This window comes from Zonotrichia albicollis, chromosome 3, assembly GCF_047830755.1.
Source record: "Zonotrichia albicollis isolate bZonAlb1 chromosome 3, bZonAlb1.hap1, whole genome shotgun sequence".
Taxonomy (NCBI): Eukaryota; Metazoa; Chordata; class Aves; order Passeriformes; family Passerellidae; genus Zonotrichia; species Zonotrichia albicollis.
In genome coordinates, this window is record NC_133821.1 from 106,376,413 (window position 1) to 106,399,082 (window position 22,670).

The 22,670-nt window shown below is 39.8% G+C and overlaps 1 protein-coding gene across 5 annotated transcripts in view; it reads right to left on the minus strand.

Moving 5' to 3' along the window:
• Positions 1–22,670, minus strand: part of KCNQ5 (potassium voltage-gated channel subfamily Q member 5) — a 278,323-nt gene that overhangs the window by 47,618 nt on the left and 208,035 nt on the right. For all 5 annotated transcript variants that reach the window (XM_005491147.4, XM_074538380.1, XM_074538379.1 and 2 more), the window contains exons 4-5: positions 2,630–2,805; positions 2,081–2,206 (exon numbers count right to left, since the gene is read on the minus strand). In XM_005491147.4, the coding sequence (XP_005491204.1) occupies positions 2,081–2,206; positions 2,630–2,805 (302 nt within the window). The remainder of the gene's footprint in view (positions 1–2,080; positions 2,207–2,629; positions 2,806–22,670) is intronic.

The following is a 22,670-nucleotide window of genomic DNA, read 5'->3' on the forward strand; positions in this document are numbered from 1 at the left end:
ATGATTATTTCCTAGCAGGGTTTTTCCTTAAAAAATTGCAGCCAGCAGGTAGTGGAGAAGCAAATTCTAAAATAAAGGCCTTGATCCTGCTGCTAGAGCTGCTCATGGAGAAGGATCTGGATCTAACACGAGCCTCAGTCAGATGCCAGTGGAGCTCTGAGTTTGCTGGGACTTTCTCATTCCTTGTGCACACATTTCCCCATTCCAGCTGGCAGGTGGGTACAATCCTCTGCCCAGCCCCTCTCCCTGCCTGTGCAGGGCTAAGGCACACAGGGCCTTCCTTGCAGAGAGGTAGAGGCTTTTTCCTGGGGAATCAAATGTCTGAAAAGATGCATTCCCAAGAACATGCACAGCCACAGGAGGGTCTCTTGCAGGAGCACATCCCCACTGCCACCCTAAAGGGGCAAGGGTGTTTTCAGACTGCCAGACCTGGGGTACCCATCAGTGAGGACATCAGCATTCAATGCCAGATGCTTCACAACCTTATCAATACAGGAAGGTTAGAAAGCTTTAAGGCAAACTCAGAACTTAGCTTTTCAAGAAATGGGAAACAAAATAAACTACAGAGATGCAACTGAATGCAAAACCTTGTGTCATCACTTTAGCCAAGATGAATTCTATGTGTGTTTGTACTACAGGATAAAATGTATATTTTATCAGTGATCTGCCTTGATTGCTCTAAAGCAACAAGTTCCAGCAAAATATATTTCTGAATGTTTGTAAATGTACACATAATATTTAGTAGGTCTGACTTTACCAAGCTCCCAATTTTGTGCAGTGATAACATAGAAATACAGTCTCTAGGGAAGACATGCAACAAATGACTAACCCTTAGATGAACAAATTTCAAATACACTAACTACCCCTAATAATAGTGAGTGACCTTGACCTTAGCTCAAAATGCAGACAAAACTTCTTACAAATATTTTCAATAATTTAAGACATTCTGGAAAGGGCTTTTGTGCAGTGCCTGTGTGCATGCTCTGAGTCTGCAGATGCTACTAAATCTAGATGGAATCCTGTCAGCAAAAGGTCTGAGGTGAGAAAGCTTCATTTTGGTATCCCTCTGATAAGGAAAGGTGGCAGAGGCTGGTTCAGGTTTCACACTTATTCCAAGGAAACTAATGACTGCTCTATGTTATTGTCAGCATTAATGATCTCCCAGGTATCATTTCACTACCCAGACATTGCCAGAGCACACTCTGTGTGTTCTGCTGCATCAGAAGGAAAAGAAAAGCAGTTTAACACTGCCTGACAATAACTGCCTTAGGCTTTGTTGGGGCAGATTTCTTAAGCAGCTTAAGTAACTCTCACAGAGTGGAGAAGTCTGGATCACTATAGGACATTTTTAAGCAAAAAACCCCTACACATTCTGCCATTAAAAAAAAAAAAGAAATCAAAACTTCAGACAGGCCTTTTTTTTTTGTTCATTGAAAGCCTGGTTTCTTTAACAATATTCATATAATCCTCCTTCAGAAAAGCAGTCAGGCATGTACTTAGATCCCACAGATTTCAACAAAGTAAAAACAATTGATTTGATAGCTAACCATGATCTCAAAACCTGTAAAAAATAACACTGCTGAACCAGAATTGACATACTTATTCTTGGTCTTTGTCCTCAAGGTACAGAGGAAGAAGAAACAACATGTTTTAAAGGGCACTGATGATACTCTCTTGCCAAAGCTGATGTAAGATTTTTCCCCTCTTTTTTCCTGACACGTTTTCCTCTTCCTGCACTGCCATTTAGAGCCCTCTGGTTTGTATCAAAACAGCTCTTTGTGGGGCCATATTACAAACTATATTACTGAGAGGCTAAGGGTTAAAAAGTACAATGCTTTCTTGTCTTGAAGGTTTAGTGGTCTGGTTTGCAGCAGAAACACATAAACAGCTGTTCTGCTGGATGGACTGAAATAATCTGTCAATGTGCAAATGAATAGCTGTGAAGGAGGAAGCTTCTCAGACCATTTTTTGTCAGTGAAAACAATTCACTGAACAGCACACTAAGTTAAAACCCTCAGTAGGTGAAATTCAAAGCACTTTAGCATAGTGGTTAGAGTCCATGTTATTTTTCTGTACTTACTGTGCCCCACCAGAGAGCATCTGCATATGTGGAGAATTCGGTATTTGCATCTTTTTCCACCAAATAAACCAGGAATGATGAAAAGATGAGTACTAAAAATCCTATGTACCAGGCTGTGATTAATTCCTAGATAAAAAAGAACAGAGATCAATTCCCATTTCATGGATTGACATTTCAAGAAGACATTATGAAAATATCTATGTAAATGCTTTTTTGGCATCTGTGCAGTTATGAGTCAAGTGCTTCCCTTGGATACAAATTTTGTCTGAAAGTGGACAAGATCTACTCTTATGGTTTGCTTCAGCAACATCCCCAGCATATAACAAATTACAGCTGCCCATCAAGGAAAGCATTTTCAAGATCTCTAAAAACTGTTTGCATTAAACATGGCCTGGTGTATCTGGGTCAGTTCATATTACAATTGATGTTACTTCAGAAAATTTGGGATATTCTGCTCAAAACTGATGAATGCTTATTTCCTTGGTCTCTTGTTGAATCACATCAAGTGAAGATATCAAGCAGACAAAATTAGTATCTAGGATTACATACCTTGCTATGTGCATAAACTACAGAACCTAACAATTTCCAAGTGCCTCCTCTTCGGTCCATGCGCACCATACGAAGGATCTGTAGGAAACGAAGACTTCTCAGTGCTGATGTTGCAAAAATGTTACCTTGAGTTTTTGCAGAAACAACTGCTATTGAAGCGATGAGAACAATGATGTCTGAAAGAAATACATTACAGAAAGCGTTAATATCCAAGTGTCAGTAAAAAGTGCACACATCTACATGAGCTGAATAAGAAGGACAAAAGAGATTCCCACTCCTATAGTGGGTGGGAACCCAAAACAGAGGGATTCCTGTTTGAGACAGGGATGTGAGATCAGAGCTGATGTCAAAAGCTACCTCAGGAGTCTCCAGGGTGAAAAGTGAGTGTTTCAATTTCCAAAGCATACAGATAAAAGGAGCAGTCTTGAAGAAACCTCATGTAGGAGCTTTGAAACCTTATGTAGCAAACTGTACAAATCAGTAGATGGATTAGAACATTTCCCCTTTATCTATCTTTCCATAACAACTTCTCTGTCCAAAGGAAAAAAGAAAACTAAAGTAAGAAAAAACTAGGGCAGGCCCAGAGGTGAGAGTCTGGTAGAATTGGGCTTATGAGCACAGTACTAGTTTCCTACGAAAACAGACACTGTGTGTTTGAGAATGTAGTTTCTGGACACAACTGCCCTGATGTACCATTTCCTGAAAGGGAGGAAATACAGCAGCACTGGGTATTCAGAAGCATTCCTTTAGCTGGAAGCCTGGACAGTTAGTTGAAGCTCAGCAAGTGTTAGGATTTATTTCTTCAGGTCACAGATTCAAACAGTGAGAGTGACTTTGGTGTGCACGAACTAATCAGCCAGCTGTCCTTAGAGCCAGAACAGCATTTAAGGGGAGAGGAGGAGAAGCAGCAGAGTGATGGCACACAGATGCTGTGAGAAGGCATAATGTCCTTTTACAAGGATTGGGGTAGACATGCTGCTATGCATGGATTAGAAAAGCAAAGAACAAGCTCTGTTCTTCCTCACCTCATGATTAATTCCCTGGCAAACTTTAAAAGCCTAAAGAGCCCTTCTAAGAAATACCTGATTTAATCTTAGGGTTTTGTGGTATTTGTATGTTTCTGTGCAAGGATAATCTAAATCCGTGTTTGTTGGTGAATAATTGAAAGCAGGTTCTTGTTGATACAAGTTTTACTTCTTTTGTGTTGGGTAGAAACACACATCTTGTCCCTAGCATAGCTCCTACAAGAATGATCCAGAAAATGATTAAATACAAAGCCAAGGGTACAGATAATCTGTTTCTGTGGATTGTCCTGATAAATTGTGGAACTTTTGACACAAGGGGATAGAAGGTTTAAAACCAGCTGGATGGTCTTAGGGGAGAAGATTTAATCCCGGGCTAATAAATACCAAAAGCCCACTTCTGGCTCAGGATGTCTTCAAGTAGCAGATGTTGGGGGCTGAGAAACTCTTGTAGGGAAATATCACTGAGTGTTTGGCCTGCTTGTGCAGTCCTCCCTGGCTGTTCACTGTTGGCTGGTGTCACTGTTTGACATCCCATGGTGACCTAGGCTGACCTTCTGCCTGTTTTATGCTCTGACATTTTAAAATGTCTTTGGCTACTACATAGGTGGATCGTAGGTGGCTACTACATAATTGGGTACCAAAAATGCTGGATTTGATTCTGAATCCAGAAAGTTCAGAGATAAAGAAGAGCCAGAAGTGGACATGGCATCTTTGCATTGTACAAATCTCAAAACAACCAGATGCAGGTGGTCTGTGTGAGAATTGAGAAATAGGAAAACTGACTAGGAAAGGTTAAGGACATCACAAATTCTAATGGCGATCAGAAAAATAGATGGACTTGGATTGACTTGGACTTGAACTCCACATGAAGATATTTAAATTTAGGTGTCTACATGTGAAGCAGGTGTCTAAACTCCCCAAGGAGCACAAGATAACCACGTCAGCTGACAGAGGTGCAGCTAATCCTCAGGAAGGCTTCTGCTGGCTGCTCAGCTGCCTCACACTTCAGGGTTGGCACAAGGAAGGCTTAATTCAGCTGCCCAAATTTATTTGTCCAGTGCCATTTGAGATGCCTTAAGGTATCTGAGATATCCCCTAGATCTGGCAGCTATGTTCTTGGACCTGGAAAAGCTATACTCTTCAGGAGAAGTGCCTGGGGAGCAGGGAATATCGTGTAACAGGGGACAGGCACCACTGTGTACCCTGCTGAACTAAACCCTAGATCCTGATTGCCCATACTGCCAGCACAGACACGTAGCACACATGTACCCACCTAAAGCAAACTTCTTTCTATATTTAGTTGTGTTTATTGGGATCCAAGACTAACATAGAAGGTGCTGGAATGTCTTGAGCAATATGGACTGTGCTGAAAAAACAGTGTCCCTGGTGACTGACATGGTGGCAGGGTGATCTTGACTTGTCCCAGTGACTCTGAGGGGCAGCAATGAACAGCCATTTTTATATAGTGGTGAGTGGCTAGCAGCAAGTTAGAGATCATTAGAAGAGCAGTGTATGCCCCCTAAAAATAATTCTTAGAACTTTAAAAAGAATAAGGTCACCCAAAATATTGGGAATTATGCATTTGGTCCAGAAATTATTAAAATGCTTACTGGGGGTTTTGGTCACCCTCCACCACTTCTAATAGGACAATGTTTTAAAAAATTCAGTGACTTGCTCCTGCCCTTATTCTTACTTATTCCAGAGCTCTGACAGCTCTGACAGTTTTTTTTATAACACAGAGTTTTGTGAAGGCCTCCCACTGCAAAAGATTCAAATTAATTCAGTCTTGCCAGCAGAGCACAGCCTCTGCACTGCCCTGCTGGGAGCTCTCGGCCCCAGTGAGGGTGTCTGGTCCCCTCTGGACATGAGAGATGACGAAGACAACAGTAACGTAGTTGTCTTTTCCTTTTTAAAAAGGTCCAAAGGAGTTATCTACTTGTGTATGCTCTTCTATCTGGAGGGCAAGGATGAGGTTCTCCCTAAAGGGAAGAAAGGCGGAGGAAAAAGAGGAGCAGGAAATGCACAGGAACCCGTTTGAAAAACAGCTGAAGGGAAGAGAATCCTCCTAGGCCGGTGGTGGGTTTTTTCACACTTTTCTCTCTCATCTTCTTCACTCTTCACATCCTCAACTCCCACCAAGACTCTATCCCTAAGTTCTCAGCTGGAAATAGGGAAGGTAAGAATGTGTCCATTGCTCTTCCTGGCTGTGTTTCCCTAGGAGGTAGGGAAGGCAGGCAGGCACATTATTTCAGTGTAGTTTAACTTGTTAGGAACATGTGTAAGATAAATCAAAATAAACCTTTCTTGGAATGAAATCAGAGTCCTAAGAAAAGTTTGCAATTGTTGAAAGTCACTTTTGAGTATGTTAAAACTGCTTGATTTTCTTACCTAAACATACCCTTGAAAAAAGGAAAAGTTAAATATATTATGATTTTTCTCTGTGCCATACATACATATACAATATGTATACATATATACATAGCATATATACATATATACATATGTATACATATATACATAGCATATACAATATGCTTCAGATGGCATTTGCCCTTTTTAAACCAAGAGAGAAAAATATTATTCTGAACTTCCTTTTATATTGGATTTGAATGTAGCTAAACTCTCTGTGAAATTTCTGTATTTTAACAAGGCTTTCCCAGATTTCTATTACTATTTTCCTCTTTATCTCTTAGAGGTAAAAATAGGAAAACAGGTAGAATTAAAGAGAGATATTTCATTTAATTTAATGGGCTCTCAGTTTTCACTCTGAATCTTTCTCTAAAGCACCAGAAAAGATTCAGATGTGAGATTGAGTAATGGGCAGTATAATTCCAACTTTTCTATAACGACTTACTAAAAGACAGAGGTTTCTAATGTATATTTATCCCTTTGTTTATTTTTTTCCTAAGCTAATATCTTATGTATGATCTCCCAAAATGTTAAGCCTCTCTTCAGCCATGATGATGATTTTATTCACCCTTTAGAAATATGTCTCAGATTTTTATCCTTGCAGATAACAATCTCCCTCATTAACTCTAATCTGAGATTTCAAATCATCTCAGCAGCTTTTGCATTGGTCACTTTGAACACTTAATTTCAAATGAAATTTCAAACAACTAGTTCTTTCACTTCAGGCATTTCACCTAGTACCATTCACTAAACCCCTGAGATAACACAAAATTTTGTGCAAATTAACTGATGAAAACTCATGAGTGTAACAGATTACGCTTATGCATTGTCCAGTGTCACTAAAATAGTAACACATGAAACAGATAACTGAAGGCCAGTAATGCGACTACCCCAAACTTACATAACTCATGCAAGATGTGCCAGTCCAAGTTCCCCACCTCATGGAGGAAGGTCGGTGTTGCGCTGCCTTAGGCTGCTCAAGTTTGGTCAGAAACTCTGGATTGCTTGTCTTACTGATGGAGGTGTAGTTGGCATTCCTAAACTATCAGCATTTCTAATGCCAGCTGGGAGATTAATAATGTGACTGCTAGAATAATAATGTTAGAAAAGGAGGCATCATAAATCATCACAAGGGATTGTTTTACTTTTAATGACTTCTCCAATGCAACTTTCCTAGCATGAGCTTCTTGGATGTTGTGAGATTTTACAGTATCCATAGGTATCATGGGAATGAACCCAGCTAAAGGGGGAAACACAAAAGCTGTACTTGGATATTGTGCCATGTCCCAACACCTTGATGTACCATCAGGACAATCTCTAAAGTTACAGAAAGAATGTCAGGATGGGTTTTACAAGGGCATGTAATGACGGAACAAGGGGGAATGGCCTTACTGAGAGAGGGTTGGGAATGAATCCTTTCCCAGATGTGTTCAAGGCTGGGCTGGATGGAGCTTTGAGCAGCCTGGTGCAGTGAAAGGTGTCCCTGCCCATGGCTGGGGGCTGGAACTAGGTTTTGCTTCTCTCAACCCAAACTATTCTGTGAGTCTGTGATTACTGGGAAAAGTAATCAATGACAATCTCTCATCTGCTGAAAGCTCATGCACATGGTCATACTAACACACCAACCTGCATCATCTTTCTCTTTTTCATATTCTTCAAAGGAAGAATATGTTTATAGAAGCTTTTCCTTCTGCCTGCATTTAATGCTAACATATTGAAACATCCTATCCTCTAAATACAAATGATACTTTGAGACAATACAGGTTAAATTCATCTTGTGATTTTTTTTGTCTTTTATCTGAATAGAAAAATGAATAATATTAATAATTTTTTGATCATTACTAGGTCATCAAAATAGTATTTGCTATAAATTCACAGAAAATGCTGAGAGTTCACACGTTCTTATTAAGGCTAGGCAGGAAATGTCAATGGCTGTCAATTACTGTGTCTGCACCAGCTACAGATCAGTAGAGAGGCAACAAACTAGGACAGGAGCAGGGCATATCTGCCCCCAAAACTGCAGAATTAAACAGAAAATCTCAAGAGGTTGTTTTATCTAGCCTGCAGCTATATTAACTCACAAAGGAAATTAACTGGGCAATTGTATCACCAACTCTAAGCTACCCTTAGGCTGTCCTTCTAAGGTCTAATTTTGAGCTAGAGTTATTATCCATGACCCAGAGAAAAGGCACAGCTTGTAGTGGTCATTTCTGAATAGTTCTCAGGACAGTTCATTATCCTCATCTTCAAAGTCACTTTTGAAAAAACCCCAGCCCTATGATTCTGTGGTGCTACAGAGACACTGGGCTCCACCAAGGGCATGAGACAGCTTTGACATCAGCTCCCTCTGCTTGCCATGGCTCAGGTCATGCACGTCTATGGCAGCACAGTGAGAAATTATTCTCGCTTGCTGAGGAGTTTAAATAGGATTTAATTGAGATTTGCAGCAATCAATACATAGTAACACTTAACAGCTTTCTATTCTGAGTCACTAAGAGGTGGTAGTGATGATAAGGAGAAATGACCAGCATTTTGGTTTTTCTAATATCTCTTTGGATATCAGTTCTTCCAGTCCTTATTGCTGTTCTCAGAACTATCTTCAATTTGCCTTCAATAATCCCTGGAGCTTGCTGGCCACAACCCACGGGTATCATCTAATCAACATGCAAAAGTACTTTGAAGCTTAACCAGACACTACAGCACAAAGATAACAAAACACATATTCCAGATCACTGTATTTGAGCACATCACACTATAGAAATATGATAAAAAATATATAACCAATGGGGTTTATCCTAAACTGGTAAAACTTGGCAATTTAAAGCAGTTTAATATAAAGCCTGATGACTGACAGTGGACTTTAGCCACATATCAGCACCTGAAAATAACTCAGATTCCTAAAAGAACAGGTCTGTTTGCACAAACTTGACTATCGGAACAGCCGCCTTTTTGCACAGCCTAGTAACGTATTGGGCATGGGTGTACTTCATGCTTCTCTGGGCTAGCAAAACAAAAAACAAAAACAAGAAGAAGAAAAGAAAAAGAGTTCATAGAGTTTAAGGCTCTGAATGCCCTAATAGAGCAGAATGCAGTGAGGGACAGAATTGGATCACTATTTCTTGAGCACTTGCTTAGAATGGTCAGAGGGCAGAAAAGGTCAAAGAGCCAGAAACTGGCTGGAAAACTGCTGTTATCTTGAAAAAAGGGATTAACTACTTCCCTCTACCAGCTCAGGAGGGCAAGGAATACAAAACATGAATAGAATATGCTGCAACAGTTATATTGAAAAGAGGCAAATGTATTGTTTTTACCAGGTGGTAGTTCCTTTGCTCTGTAAACGTTCCCTTACTATAAAATCAGTGGGATATTTCACATAATTGTGACAGAAAAATTTGGTCAGATATGGGCTGAACTTACAGTGACCTTGCATAAGTATTTATCCAAGAAACCAAGAATTTTCAATATCTTTACCTGTAATTATATCTCTGAACAGAGAGATGAACGATATTTAGAAAGATGATGTGTGTTACCATGTTTAGCAAACTATCTCATTGGAAGAAGCAGAACTATTTATCAGCAAAGTAAAAGTCAGTATTTGCATGATTGCCAGAATATGAAAACTGGCTTTTTAGAGACTACTCTGGAGACATGCAGACTTTTCAGATCACCTGAATTCACCCTCAAATGATATTCTCAAGAATTATTTTCTGCCTATAACTCCCCCTCCAAAAACCAATTTAATAGCACTCATTGAATTACATCACCTGAAGATCTCTAACGTAATTTGGGAGAGGCAGGAAGTTGAGTTCTGTACCTCCCACAAGAAGCTGAGCAGACTTACACCTACAAGGCCTCAATTTTACAGAGAAAAAAAGCCTGAACACCACCAGCAACAACAAACCCCCTCCAAAGCAATATGAGATTATCTGAGTTGTGCATATTCTAAAAATAATGATGCTCAGGATCTTGGGTCCTGGCAAAGTTTGCTTTCAGCTCTGTCTGAATATAGCTTTTCTTTCTGGTCAGGGATCAGATCTCTGCTCAGATGCCAGACAGGTTACGATTAATCGTCACCTACTAGTAAAAGTAATTGGCAGGATATCTTCAGGAAATTCTTGGGATGGATGATGCTGTTTGATTTTTGCAGATGTTGTTGTCACTCCAGCCAAAAGGTCTTTGTGTTTTCAAATACGTAACACCATCTGGATGGAAATCATCTTAATTGTCATTGCAGGCAAAACAAGTTGGTGATTTAGCTTCCTTCTTTAATCTTTTTGCAAGATGCAAAACAACATGGTATTTTTAGAAGTAGGAAAGTGAGCTGGTATTGCATATCAAGATAATTCAGAGATAAACACAGATGAGTGTGAAAATTGACTTTTATTGCTGTTGAAAAACAGGAAGATAGTAATGTACTGTAGTGGCACATACAAGAGAAAGAAGTTTTTCAAAAATATGTAATATTGCCTACCCACTGAAGTGGAATTAAAAAAAATCCGGAGGTTAATACTTCTTCTCTACTGACTTTTTTTTTCTAACAGTGGAAAATGGCTACACTGCCTTTTATTTCAAGGGGTCCACTAAAACTGATCTGTGCATAGAAACTTGGATTTTTCTTATCTTCAGCTAAGCAATACCCCAGTGAAGAAATCAAATAGATGAATCACCTTGGACCCTTCTTTGCCTTTATTGTTTTTATTTGCAATATATTGGAATAATCTGAGCAAGCAAATTATTTTAATGTGAAATGAAAGTAGTCTCCTGAAAGTACAGACAACCTCTTTCTGGAATAATAAATGATATTTTTATATAACTGAAGTGGGTCTACTTAGAAAAACAGCTCATCAATGTGTAAAGATATCTTTTCTGGCAAAGAGAGAACTGGAAACAAGTCAAAGACAATTCTTAGGAAAGCTAATCAAATACAACAAAAGTTAACTTGGTACTCCAAACAATTTCTGAACCAGAAAGAAAAGGAATATTTTTAATAAGGTAATACTGGATATTTTTTAGATGTGAAAACTAAATATTAACTTTTTAAATTGTGGACTAATGAAGGTGAATAAGATTTTTCTTTTGTCATTAAAAAAAAATTTAAAATGAAATCCTGATTCCATGCCCAGTAATGGATCAACCAGTGCTGTTTTAATACACTGACTAGTCACTACTGTGTCAGTGTATTAAAAGTATATGTGCCCTCTTCCTTTGTAAAAGTAGCATATTGTTAGACCATGATGGCAAATACATCCAAATAATGTCATTTTACCTTCTGCTATGGACAGCCAAAATACTTGTCTATGGCCCGAGAACCACAGCAGCTCAGCAAGTACTGAATTTTAAACTGTAGCTGTGGGTGCCATATTTTATTTAGTCAGGATAAGAATAACAACTTTCATGGGAACATTTCACCTGCCTTTGTACTGTCTGCAATTATTGTTCATGGCCCTGTTGAGTACACAATCTTTCTATGGACTGAATAAGTCCTCAGCAGACATTTTCATGCTATTAACAGCTGGCTCAATAAATCTTAAAAATCTAAGAGCCTCCTGCAAGCTAAGATTAAGTTCAATTGCAAGCCTTTCATGGATTTATACGTAATTAACCTTTTCCAATAATTGATCTTTAACATAATTAATATGTACCTGCCAGAAGGAATACAGTAGCATTTACTAAATGCAAGTTTTATTTGGCTTTAAGACAGGCTGACAGAAACATTTAAAGCTGTGTCTTTGACCTAGTGTTCGCCAACCTGATTTTTGTTCAGCTAAAGAAACAAACTGCAAGTAACACGTGCAGATTCTTCCCATAAATCTTTACTTATTCTGTGCAGAAACAGGTTTGTGCCTTGAAAGCACTGGAAAACAAGGTTTGTTAGCCACTTTACTGTGTCTGTATGTTGCTGGATGACAGCAGACCTTAGTGAAAAAGGCTATTGCAGTGAAGAGAAAAACATCTGAAAGTTTCTGGAGGGAAAGGCAACAGGATGCCAGACACATGCCCCTGGGGAGTAAAGATGTTCATCACATCAGGCTGTAAGCAAACCACAAAGTAATCGTCAAGAAAAAAAACAAAGTAGCTACAGCATGGCAAGACTTGTGCATGGAGAAAGGGCTGAATAATTTAGGAGTGGTTAGTCAGAAGGCAAATATGAAATAGAGGCATGCAAACTAGTGGAAGATAAGAAGGTCTGTTGGATGCCTCCTATTTACCCTTTCTTATAAAAGTGAGATCAAAAGACAATTTAAATTTGATAAAAAAATTACAAGATTGAATTGTAATTGACTTGTAAAGTTCATTGCTCTGAGGTATAAAGGAATAAGCAAGGAAAATTAAAGACAAGTTTGGATGTTTTCCCCTGAATTGCTGGAATTAGATTTTTCAGGGGATCCAAATTCTTGTGTGACTCAGGCACTGATTACTCCATGTGTGATTGGCTATTTTGGGGTATAGGTATTAACACCATCACTAGGGGTCTCTGGCACTGGTCAGCAAGTGGAAAGACACCAGCCAGGACTGAGTGCCCCAGCCCTGCAGGGAAGCATTGCTGTGTCCGTGCTGGATCCTTGCAGCCACAAGGGGAGGAATCTACAGGCAGGAACGTGCACTTCCACGGCCTCTTCTTCTTACTCTAAAACCTTAGGCAGGGGCAGGTAGGCAGAGGGTCTGGAAATGTTCATCTAACACATTCCCAGATTGTGGATAAAGTGAAGGTGATACAGTGGCATGGGAGTGGAAAGGCCAAAAAAAGGTGGGAACAGAAAAATCCGTGGTGTGTAGGTGAAAGTGGATGGGTGGAAACTGACAAGTGAAGGTGATGAAATGAGCAGGGAGAGAAAAACATTTCTCTGATGAGAGGAAAAGACTGTTTGTAGGTGGAGAGGGAAGAGAGTATTGAAAATCTGCTCTCAAATTCGCAGGGTGGTGGGGAAACAGAAGACATCCAGTCTCTAGCTGACTTATCTAACACAGATGTTGAAGGCAGCAACATGGTCCCTCAGTGTTGGCTGAAAGAATTCCTACATTCAATTTTCTGAGCCTCCCTTCAGAGGCAAACCCCTCTCCCTGCTGCTTAAAAGGAGAACTTGCATTTCTAACCTATCCAGCTATTTTGGATGTCTGCACAATTGGACACTGCCTCTTGGGACTCCTTTGTTTCTGTAAATAGAGTTTATTCAGTTTACATACAGAGCCAGACATCTCCAGCCACTCTTTTCCCTCTGCTGCCATCCCACCTGCACTTTGTGTGTGGGCAGCCTGAGAGGCAGTACTGTGCCAGCAGGAAGGTTTATGTAATTTGGAGAACACTAGTGTGGGGCACAGCCACACTTGAAATTTCCTGGTGCAGGGGATATGAAGAAAGAAATAGAGGCTCTGTTCAGTGGTTGTCAGAAAGGAAAAACCCCATAATCTGGTATCACTCTTCCAAACCCAACAGGGACAACCACAAAATGAGATTTTAAATACAGTAGATTATGTCATGCTGTGTGACAACCTCTCCACTCTGCCTTGTGACATTTTCATCTGAAATGAAACAGTTTCCACTGGGAGGGTGCCATGAACAGACTGGGCTGGCAAAGGGGAGCCCCAGCACTGAAGGAGCTCTGCCTTTGCTGTGGCTGCTGCCCAGGAGGGTCACATACGTGCATTGGGGCACCAGTGCTGCACAACACAAGGGCCAAAGTGAGTGGCTTCCTTTGCATCATTTAGGAGCTTCCATAGGCTGATCTGGGTCTCATCTGATGGTCCCCTTCCTTGGATCTGTTATTGACAGCAATATCAAATATCACCAAAGGACAGAGCTCAATTTTGAGAACTATCAACACAGGCTTAAAGATAAAAATTGTGATTTTTCTTTAATGGGAAACAACAGGTTATGGCCACCTGGTGCTTAAGTGCTAGGGATGGGAGGAAATTAAAATGTGCAGAACATGCCCAAATGTGCAGAACATGCCCAAATGGCCGAATAGAAACAGCAAGTATTTCTACTCAGGCCTATTAAACTTGAGATACAAACACTGCAACTCTGTTACACAGTGTAACAATATTGCTACATTGTCAAATCCTTACTAACTGCTGTATTTACCATAGCAGGTGTAGAAAGGAGAAATCAAAATCTGTATTTTCTCTCTTATACACAAGTCTCTTCCTAATGTAGCAGTTGGAATGTAACTATTTGAGGCACGATCATAAAACCAGACATTTCCTGCAACTCCCACTGGACTACTGTGCCCATCAGTCATTCCAGTAGTGCTGGTGGCAACACTCAGTTCTCTGAAGGGATGTCAAAGAATGGAAACATCTGTGGAAACTGCATTTCTTCAAGCTTTGTGATCTCTAATAAGTCAGTGGCAAGGCTGGATGAAGACATCTGACAGTCAATTTGATTATATTGATTGTAACAGTGGGCAAAGCTTATGCTTTAAACTGTCAGCATTGACAGTTAACAAATTAAAGCTGAGTAGATGCCAGGGGACTGCGTGTGAAGAAACAAACAAAACCTCTAAAGCAACTGAAAAAGTCTGTGTTTCTAAACAACAATACAGTCAAGCAAAATGAAACTACTGTTATTAGCCAACTGCACCAACAATCCTTTTCCTGGAGACCTCACTCACACAGGGGTGACCTAAAGAGAAATAAACAAATCTTCAGCAAAGACAGCAATAAAATCACAACATTCAGCAGCTATAAGAGACATAATTGTGAACTAAAAGAAGAAAAGGAAATATGAAATAGCAGCATGCTGCCTGCTCATATACTGCAGCTCATATGCTGCCTGCTCATATGCTGCAGCTCAAAAAGAGCTGTTATCTGTGCAAAAGAATTGGTGAAACTGGACTTAATACAGGTACTCAAGAATGAGGTAGTTTCCCACAATACAATACCTAGAGGTGACTAGAGACTGAACATTAGGAGCTATTTATTTACAGAGTGGATTGTAAAACATGGCAAGAGGTCAGAAGCGGTCAGTGCCCCTTGAATGTCATCATTTTAGAAGCTTTTGGGCAATGTCCTTAATAACATGCTTAAGACTTTTGGTCACCCTTGCGATGGTCAGGTAATTGGACTCGATGGTCACTGTAGCTCTCTTCCAAATATTTTTTCCTTTTCCTTTTCCTTTTCCTTTCCCTTTTCCTTTTCTCTTTATAATTTCTCAATTTTTCCCATAGTTGCATTCAAATAACTCTGGAAAGATTCCTGCAGTAAATGCCAATGCAATTACTCCACTTAGACCTCCTCTACTGTTTTCATTTGGGCTGACAGGGGTGAGGCTAGGACACCATGAGAAAAAGCAGGATTTGATTGACTAACACTTGTGAGAGAGTTAATCATGGCTCAAACAGTCAGATTGGCAGTTACCTAATATCTCACACCAAAATATGAGCATTCAAATTTATGGTAACATGCTGACAAAGCACCCCTGAGTAATTATGGGCATATTAGTAACAGAGGAGACACACTGAAAGTGTCTTTTGAAGCAAAGCAGTGCTGCAAGCCAGGGGTATCTGTGAGAGGCTGCATGAGTGCCAAGGGCATTCCTGTAATGAATTTAAGCAATGGGCAGCTGCAAAAGCCCAAATAGTGAACACCTAGTCTAATAGGATTGTTTTGGACCAATATAAAAATATTCCTGAAGTATCAAGATTTCTGCCTGGAAAGCATAATTCACTGTTGCAAAGATAGAACTTGTACAAAAAAAATCAATTCTTCTCAGAGAGAAGCAACAGGCAAGAGTTGATGATGATCTGAAATGGGAGTTACAAAGAATGGCACACACCAGAGCAGCTGATCTTCGGCACAGCATCTGGAAAGAAGCCAAGAAAGCTGAGAATTTTGTTGCATATCAGTTATGTTCTGATATGTTATTCATGTCATTAAAATGTAATTTTTTGAGATGCTAAGAGTGATAAAATTTTAAAAATAAACCATTTTGCTACTTTTGAGACTCCATACAATCAAGTAGGTGGATAAGTGGATTTGGCACAATCCTTTCTACCTCTAACTTCCACACCAGTGTTTATACTCATAACTACTTAATTTTGAAATGGCAAACTTACACATACTTATGGTATCTGAGAAATTATCTTGTCCATGGATATGATGGGAATTCAGCACAGTAAGGCAGGATATGAACATCAAATCAAATAAAGGCAGATTATGAACATAAAGGTATTTGTGTAAGCAACTTCATATTCTGGGTATCTCTAGTAGCAACAAGTTCAAAGCCAGTACCTAAAAAATGTGAGCAAAACTGAACGTACAAAGACTTAAACCAGAAAATGCTGACTGCTGCTTGGTCTGTCAGTTGCTTCCCTCCTTATCATAAATTTCCAAGTCACAGCTCATAAACAGCACTGGAATTGCTATGATACACTTTTATATTACATAATATTTTATAATAGATAGCATTTAATATCATAATATTATTACCATCATTATCATCCTTGTCCTCATCATCACACTTATCCTTATCCTTATAATTATAATTATCCTTATGATTATAGTACAGTGAGATTTTGTGAGATCCAAATATGAGACAAAAATAATAATTTGAAAGACTGCTTAAATCATATACACAATCTGGGTGAGTATGGGAAGGAGTCTCATTATTTCTAAATAATTTGACTGTGATATTTCCCTTTAGGACACTTTCCTAACAAAAGGGAACTGAATTAGCAATTTCTAAACATTTCAGGGCAGGTACTGAGTTCTATTAATCTAGTTCAAAATGGATAATGATTTCATGCTTAAGAAAATATCTTTTATAGCCTTCTAATGCAGGAATTTTATTATTAAAAAAAATGATTTTTAATATTAAAAATAAATTATTTTTATTATTAAAAATAAATTATTTTTAATAAAGTCCTTGTCTTTTAACAGCCTTTCTATCACAACTCTGTCTCTTTAGTCTTCTCATCCCAGGCTGCCCAGTTCATGGTAGGGGCTCATCTACTCTATGTCACAAACCCAATATCCAACAGTGACACTAGTGTAAGATCAAAAAGCCACAGCATGAACAAACCCAGGCTGCTGAATTCTCTAGCTCCTACCAGAAACAAACTTCAGTGTGAACTGCACTGCACCAAACTAGGTTTCTTTTGAATAGCTACCATACAACTTCTGGAAAGAGGAGATCAGAGCCTGATGTCTTTAATCCCAGCAAATGTTACCTTACTCAGCAGCAAGGGTAGTAGTCAGCAAAATTAAGTGTGAAAGGATAAGGCCCATAGATTATATTAAACAGACATTACTTTTTCTGCATATTTCTAAAAACTGCATTGCCAGAACTGTCAAACATGAAGAAATGCCACTAAATATTAATTTTAAAAACCTACATAATTTGGGACCATTCTAGCCTAAAGAACATCTCTGTTCATAGCACTGAATTTTGGCTGCTGAAATTATCTGAGCAAATTTTGATTTGAAATCTAAATACTACTACTACTATTACTACTACTACTACTGCTGTTATTATCAGAGTATTTTCTGGAGTGGAGTGGGCAGGGTGTGTCTGAGATGAGTACAAGTTTGGCTGGCAGAAGGTCTCCAGACATGAAATTCGCTGTAATCTTTTTTTCTGGGATTTATAATGAGATGTGATGTGAGATACGTCTTCTTGGTCAAGAATTTACTTAATTACAGAAAATCTCTGGGTTATTTAGAGTTCAAATTACACTGGAAAGGGGCTGTTTATATTGTTTATCATGAGCAGCAGAGTTACCATCTGTCTGTATTTAAACTATATGATGTGTCTAAATACCAAGGTGACAGACACATAATGTGTTATTACACAAATATATTGAAATAATTCAAATTAAGTGTCCAGAAGATTTTGTAACACACTAGATATGGATTTGTTTATAAAGGTTTGACAAAAGTGCCCCATGATGGTTCATTACCACTCTAATTAATGAAAAATAGATCCAGTAATAAGCAGCAGTTGCTGCTATCACTTAATGCTCTGAAACAAGGTTTGCCAGCCATGAAGTTCAAGGGCCTGATTACAGATAATGGACTTAGGCTTCCTGTTGGGAATTTGCTCATTCTGCAGCCTCAACAAAATTTGAACTTTTGACATTTCCATCATGCTGTAGCTTGACTAGAGGTAAAATAGAAGCAGCTGTGGTGAAAGTGCTAATGGACTAACTGAAATACATGAAATCTTTCACTCAGCTGGACCACCAGGAAGTGTGGCTGCTCTGGAGAAATGTAATATTACTAGAAACAGGCTCAAATTTAAAGTGAAAAAAATCTGTCACAGGAGTTTCCACCCCCAAGTTTAAATTAAATAAAGTTTAGGCATTGTAGTTAGCAATGTGCCCTGGAGCCAGGGGAGCCAACCCTGTCCTGGGGGCATCAGGCACAGCAGCACCAGCTGGGCAAGGGAGGGGATTGTCCTGCTCTGCACTGGGGCAGCCTCACCTTCAGTGCTGGGGGCAGTTCTGGGCACCACAATGTAAGAAAGACATTAAACTATTAGAGAGTGTCCAAGGAGGGCAACAAAGATGGGGAAGGGCCTTGAGGGGAAGCTGTGTGAGGAGCAGCTGAGGGCACTGGGCCTGTTCAGCCTGGAGGAGACTGAGGGGAGACCTCACTGCAGTTACAGCTTCCTTGTGAGGGGACAAGAAAGGGCAGGCCCTGATCTCTGCTCTGTGGTGACAGTGACAGGACCCAAGGGAATGGCCTGAAGCTGTGTCAGGGGAGTTTTAGGTTGGATATCAGGAAAAGGTTCTTCACCCAGAGGGTGGTTGGGCCCTGGAACAGGCTCCCAAAGGAAGTGATCACAGCACCAGCCTGACAGAGTTCAAGAAGTGTTTGCACAAAGCTCTCAGGCACAGGGTGCGACTCTTGGAGGTGGTGCTGTGCAGGGCCAAGAGCTGGACTTTGATGATCCCTGTGGGCCAGTTCAGGATATTCTATGATTCTATGTTAAAAATCCACTTGCTCTTGTTGGGCTTTTTCACGTAGGAGCCCCAAAGTCTCTTACAGAGTCAGTGGAGTGAAAGAAGTTCCTCTGAGAGCTCAGTGGACTTCAGACATGCAGGTGAGGCCAGCAGGATCTCACTCTTCAACAAACAAGAGTTTATTGTTTATTATTCCTAAATATTTTTACAGTGCCCCAAGTGGAAGTGCCCTCACAGACTGAGATCTCACTCAGTCTGTGATGTGTATCAGAGGATTATGGTAAATCCTCCGATACACATAGGAGAGTGGCCAGAAGTTTAATTTTGTCAGGTAACATACTACCATCTGGGACCCCATTGCCAGAGGAAGGACAATGGACTCTTCATTTATTTCAGTGTCCCCACATGGCTTTACAGGGAGTGGATGCCCTGTATCTTCCCAGTTAGACTTGTCCTCTTTTATTTTCAGGATCTTCAATGAGCTCAGGCACAGACATCAAGTTCTTCCTGGTTTGTGAGCACCTCTGATCCCCAGATTTGATTTCTTGGATTGCTGCTCTTCTGAGCAGTCCAACACAGCAACACTGTTCTGCAGTGCTAAGAGCCAAGCTTCAGAGTGATGTACCTGTGACATTTAAGATTTGCAGGGGTATATACATATTTAAGTACCTTATATGCCTGTAAAGATGCGTTGCTGTGGCCTTCATGTTATGTACACAAGCTCAATTACAATCAGAGAAAATGAGGGAGGTCAGGTAACATGGAACAAAATACAAAGCATGTTTTAATACTACACTGTTGTTTTGATTTTTACAGAAATAAATAAGGGTACAAAACTGTCAAATAATTTGTTGGATGTAATTACTAACCTGGTAGCACACAGTGATGCTTAACAAACTAATTTGTCAGAGTAGTGACATTGTAAGCACACTAACATAAACACAGAGCTTCGGCCCTGAATAAAACTTCTCTGGTTATCAGGTTATTAAAGGAAAAAATAAAGGCTGTCTAAATGTTATCTTTGGGGCAATCCTCAAATTTGTTATTTCTAAGCCTTTGGGCCACTGCCCTATGTGATTAGTGTTTAATCACCAAAAAATAATCAGGGAAAAGATCTGCGGGAGATCTATAGCAAGTTTAATTAATAGTAAACAGACTAAGTCTTCTAAAATATTATTGTTCCACTGTAACAATAAATGGAAAGAATAATTGAATGGATGACTAAGTAAATAATCAAAAGTAATAGGCCCAAACTGGCCATGGAATCTCTCTTAGGGAGGCCTTAGCACTGATTTAATTGAGTTCCCCCTGAAGCCATCTTTCCTCCAGCATGAACATGTGCAGGTCCCTCAGCCTCTCCTCACGGGGCAACTGCTCCAGCACTGATCATCCTCATGGCTGCACTGAACTCACTCCAGTTTTTTAAGGTCTTTCAGGTGTGGTGTTGGAGGGGGAAAATGGAGAGCAGTATCTTGGATATGGTCTAGTGAGTGATGAGTAAAGGGAGATAATGATCTATTGATTGTGCTCTGGCTAACACAGCCTCCTGACCTTTGCTGCTGCCTCACACTTTGCCGTGACTGCAAAGCCAAGGGGTCAGGCAAATAACTACTTTATGTAGCAAGAGGTGCAAGATTACTTGGTTTTTCCTCAAAAGATCAAATCTGGAAAGATGCTGAACATCAGAACATCAGAAACTCCCTTCTGGGGATGCTAAAGTCCAGAAAGGGACTGAAGTTGATGAATAGAAGAAACATGCAGAACAGTCAACGACAAGAAATTCAAGCTATTGGTTTAGTTTCCAGGAGTTGCAGAACAAAGTTGCCTTTCCATCCAGTATACCAGCAGAGGAAAACATCCACAAACAATAGACTGTTGTCTACTAATTAATTCTGCTAGCAAGTGATAGAGTTCCAAGTAATAGAGTTCCAAGAATGATGCTTTTAAGGCCAGGGACTGCTTGCATAAAAATAGAGTAAACAAGAAGAGCAGGTGAATTTCAGAGAAAGGAGGAAATACCATACTCAAGTGAAGCAAACCCACACCCCCAGGGTGATCTGTGCCAGAAGACCTGCTTGAACTATTTCACCAACAATAGGAGGGTAGGTATGAGTAGTTTTAAGGAAGGCATGGAAATCTTTACAGTCTCCCTGTGAATCATAGAATTATTTAGGTTGGGAAGGACCTTTAAGATCATTGAGTCAAACTGTAAACCCAGCACTGGCAAGTCCACCCCTGAACTATGTCCCTAAGCACCACATCTACGTCTTTTAAATATGCAGAATTTTGTACATGGAAGAACTCCTGCACCCAGTTTTCCTGAGAATTAACACCTCAGAGTGAAGCTAATCACTGGAATAAAACTTGCCAGTTGAGTGGAGACAGGAAAGGGAGGAGACACAAAAGCAGAATCAAACAAACTGCTGGTGTTTCTATACAATGGCATTTGGAAGAGTAGCAAGACAAACACTCTGAGAAGTCAAATGGTTCTAGTAACTTCAAAATCTTAAAAGTTGTTTTTAGTAAGTTCTAAATTGCTGCAGTAAGTTAATTTTACTAAATTAACAGTGGTGCCTTCTTATGATTGTGCCCTGACAAAACGTGACTACTGCAAAATTTCTAGTGCACCATAAAACCTTGGAATAATGGTAAGTCTGGTCAAGGAAGGTAGCCATGTTTTGTGATTTCCACCTTCTGCTAGGCATGGAAATCCTGGGGCAAGTGTGTGACCTGGCAAGGTATCTACCCATCTCCCCGGCTGCCCAAAAAACCCAAATCCCAATCCTGGTACTTGCCCCTCTCCCACAGTTTCATAAAACAGAATAGATGGGGTGTTTCTTTCTGAGGGAGTGACAATCTGGGGTGTCTTCCTAGCTGCTCATGCAACTTTCTCCATTGCAGGAGTGGCTTAGTGGGACAGAGTGTGGATTTACCAGGGAATGAGGTGGAAGAAAAAAAACTAGCTCGACACTTTAGGTCTAACCAGTGTATTGGTCTGTCATGCCAAGGAACACTGTAACTCATGTTTAGACCAGGATGGCATTCATCTACTGCTTACACTGAAACCCGTGGGTTTCATGGCTGTAGGCATATGACTCCATGTACTAGCTGCTGTAGAGATGTATGGAAAGACACATTTCCTGCCCCAGTTGATCCATAAGTTGCATTGAGATATAGTCAGATGAAGTTAAAGGCTGGAGAGAGGAAGGAAGTTGAGAGAAAAGTTGACATATCGATATCCTGAAGTTTCACAGATAATATATAAAAAGCATTTTCTCTAAACCTTTTGAAAAATAAGAAATTATCCGATGAGTTTGATCTTTGATTTCTGCCTTTATTGGGAAACTGTTTTCCTACAGATCCCTTTTCAAAATAGAGTTTTGACTGGTTGTGAGTCTATTCACCATTGTCACAGACAAATTCTAAAGCAAAGAAGGAAAGGAATAGTGTCCTGAAATAGATGTAGAAGAAATAATGAAGAAGATACTGTATCCTATGCTAGTGTCACTGCAGCGCTGATATGTGGATTGTCATGCAGAGAAAAGCAAGACAGAAAAAAACATCTTCATGTTGTCATAAGTTGTCTCTAGGGAGGTTTTCAAACATCTTGCAGTGTCTGATCACAGAGGTTAAATAAGAAGAACATGATATGCACACATATGTGTGTGGTATCTACACATGTATGTAGAATATGTAGTGTGTCCA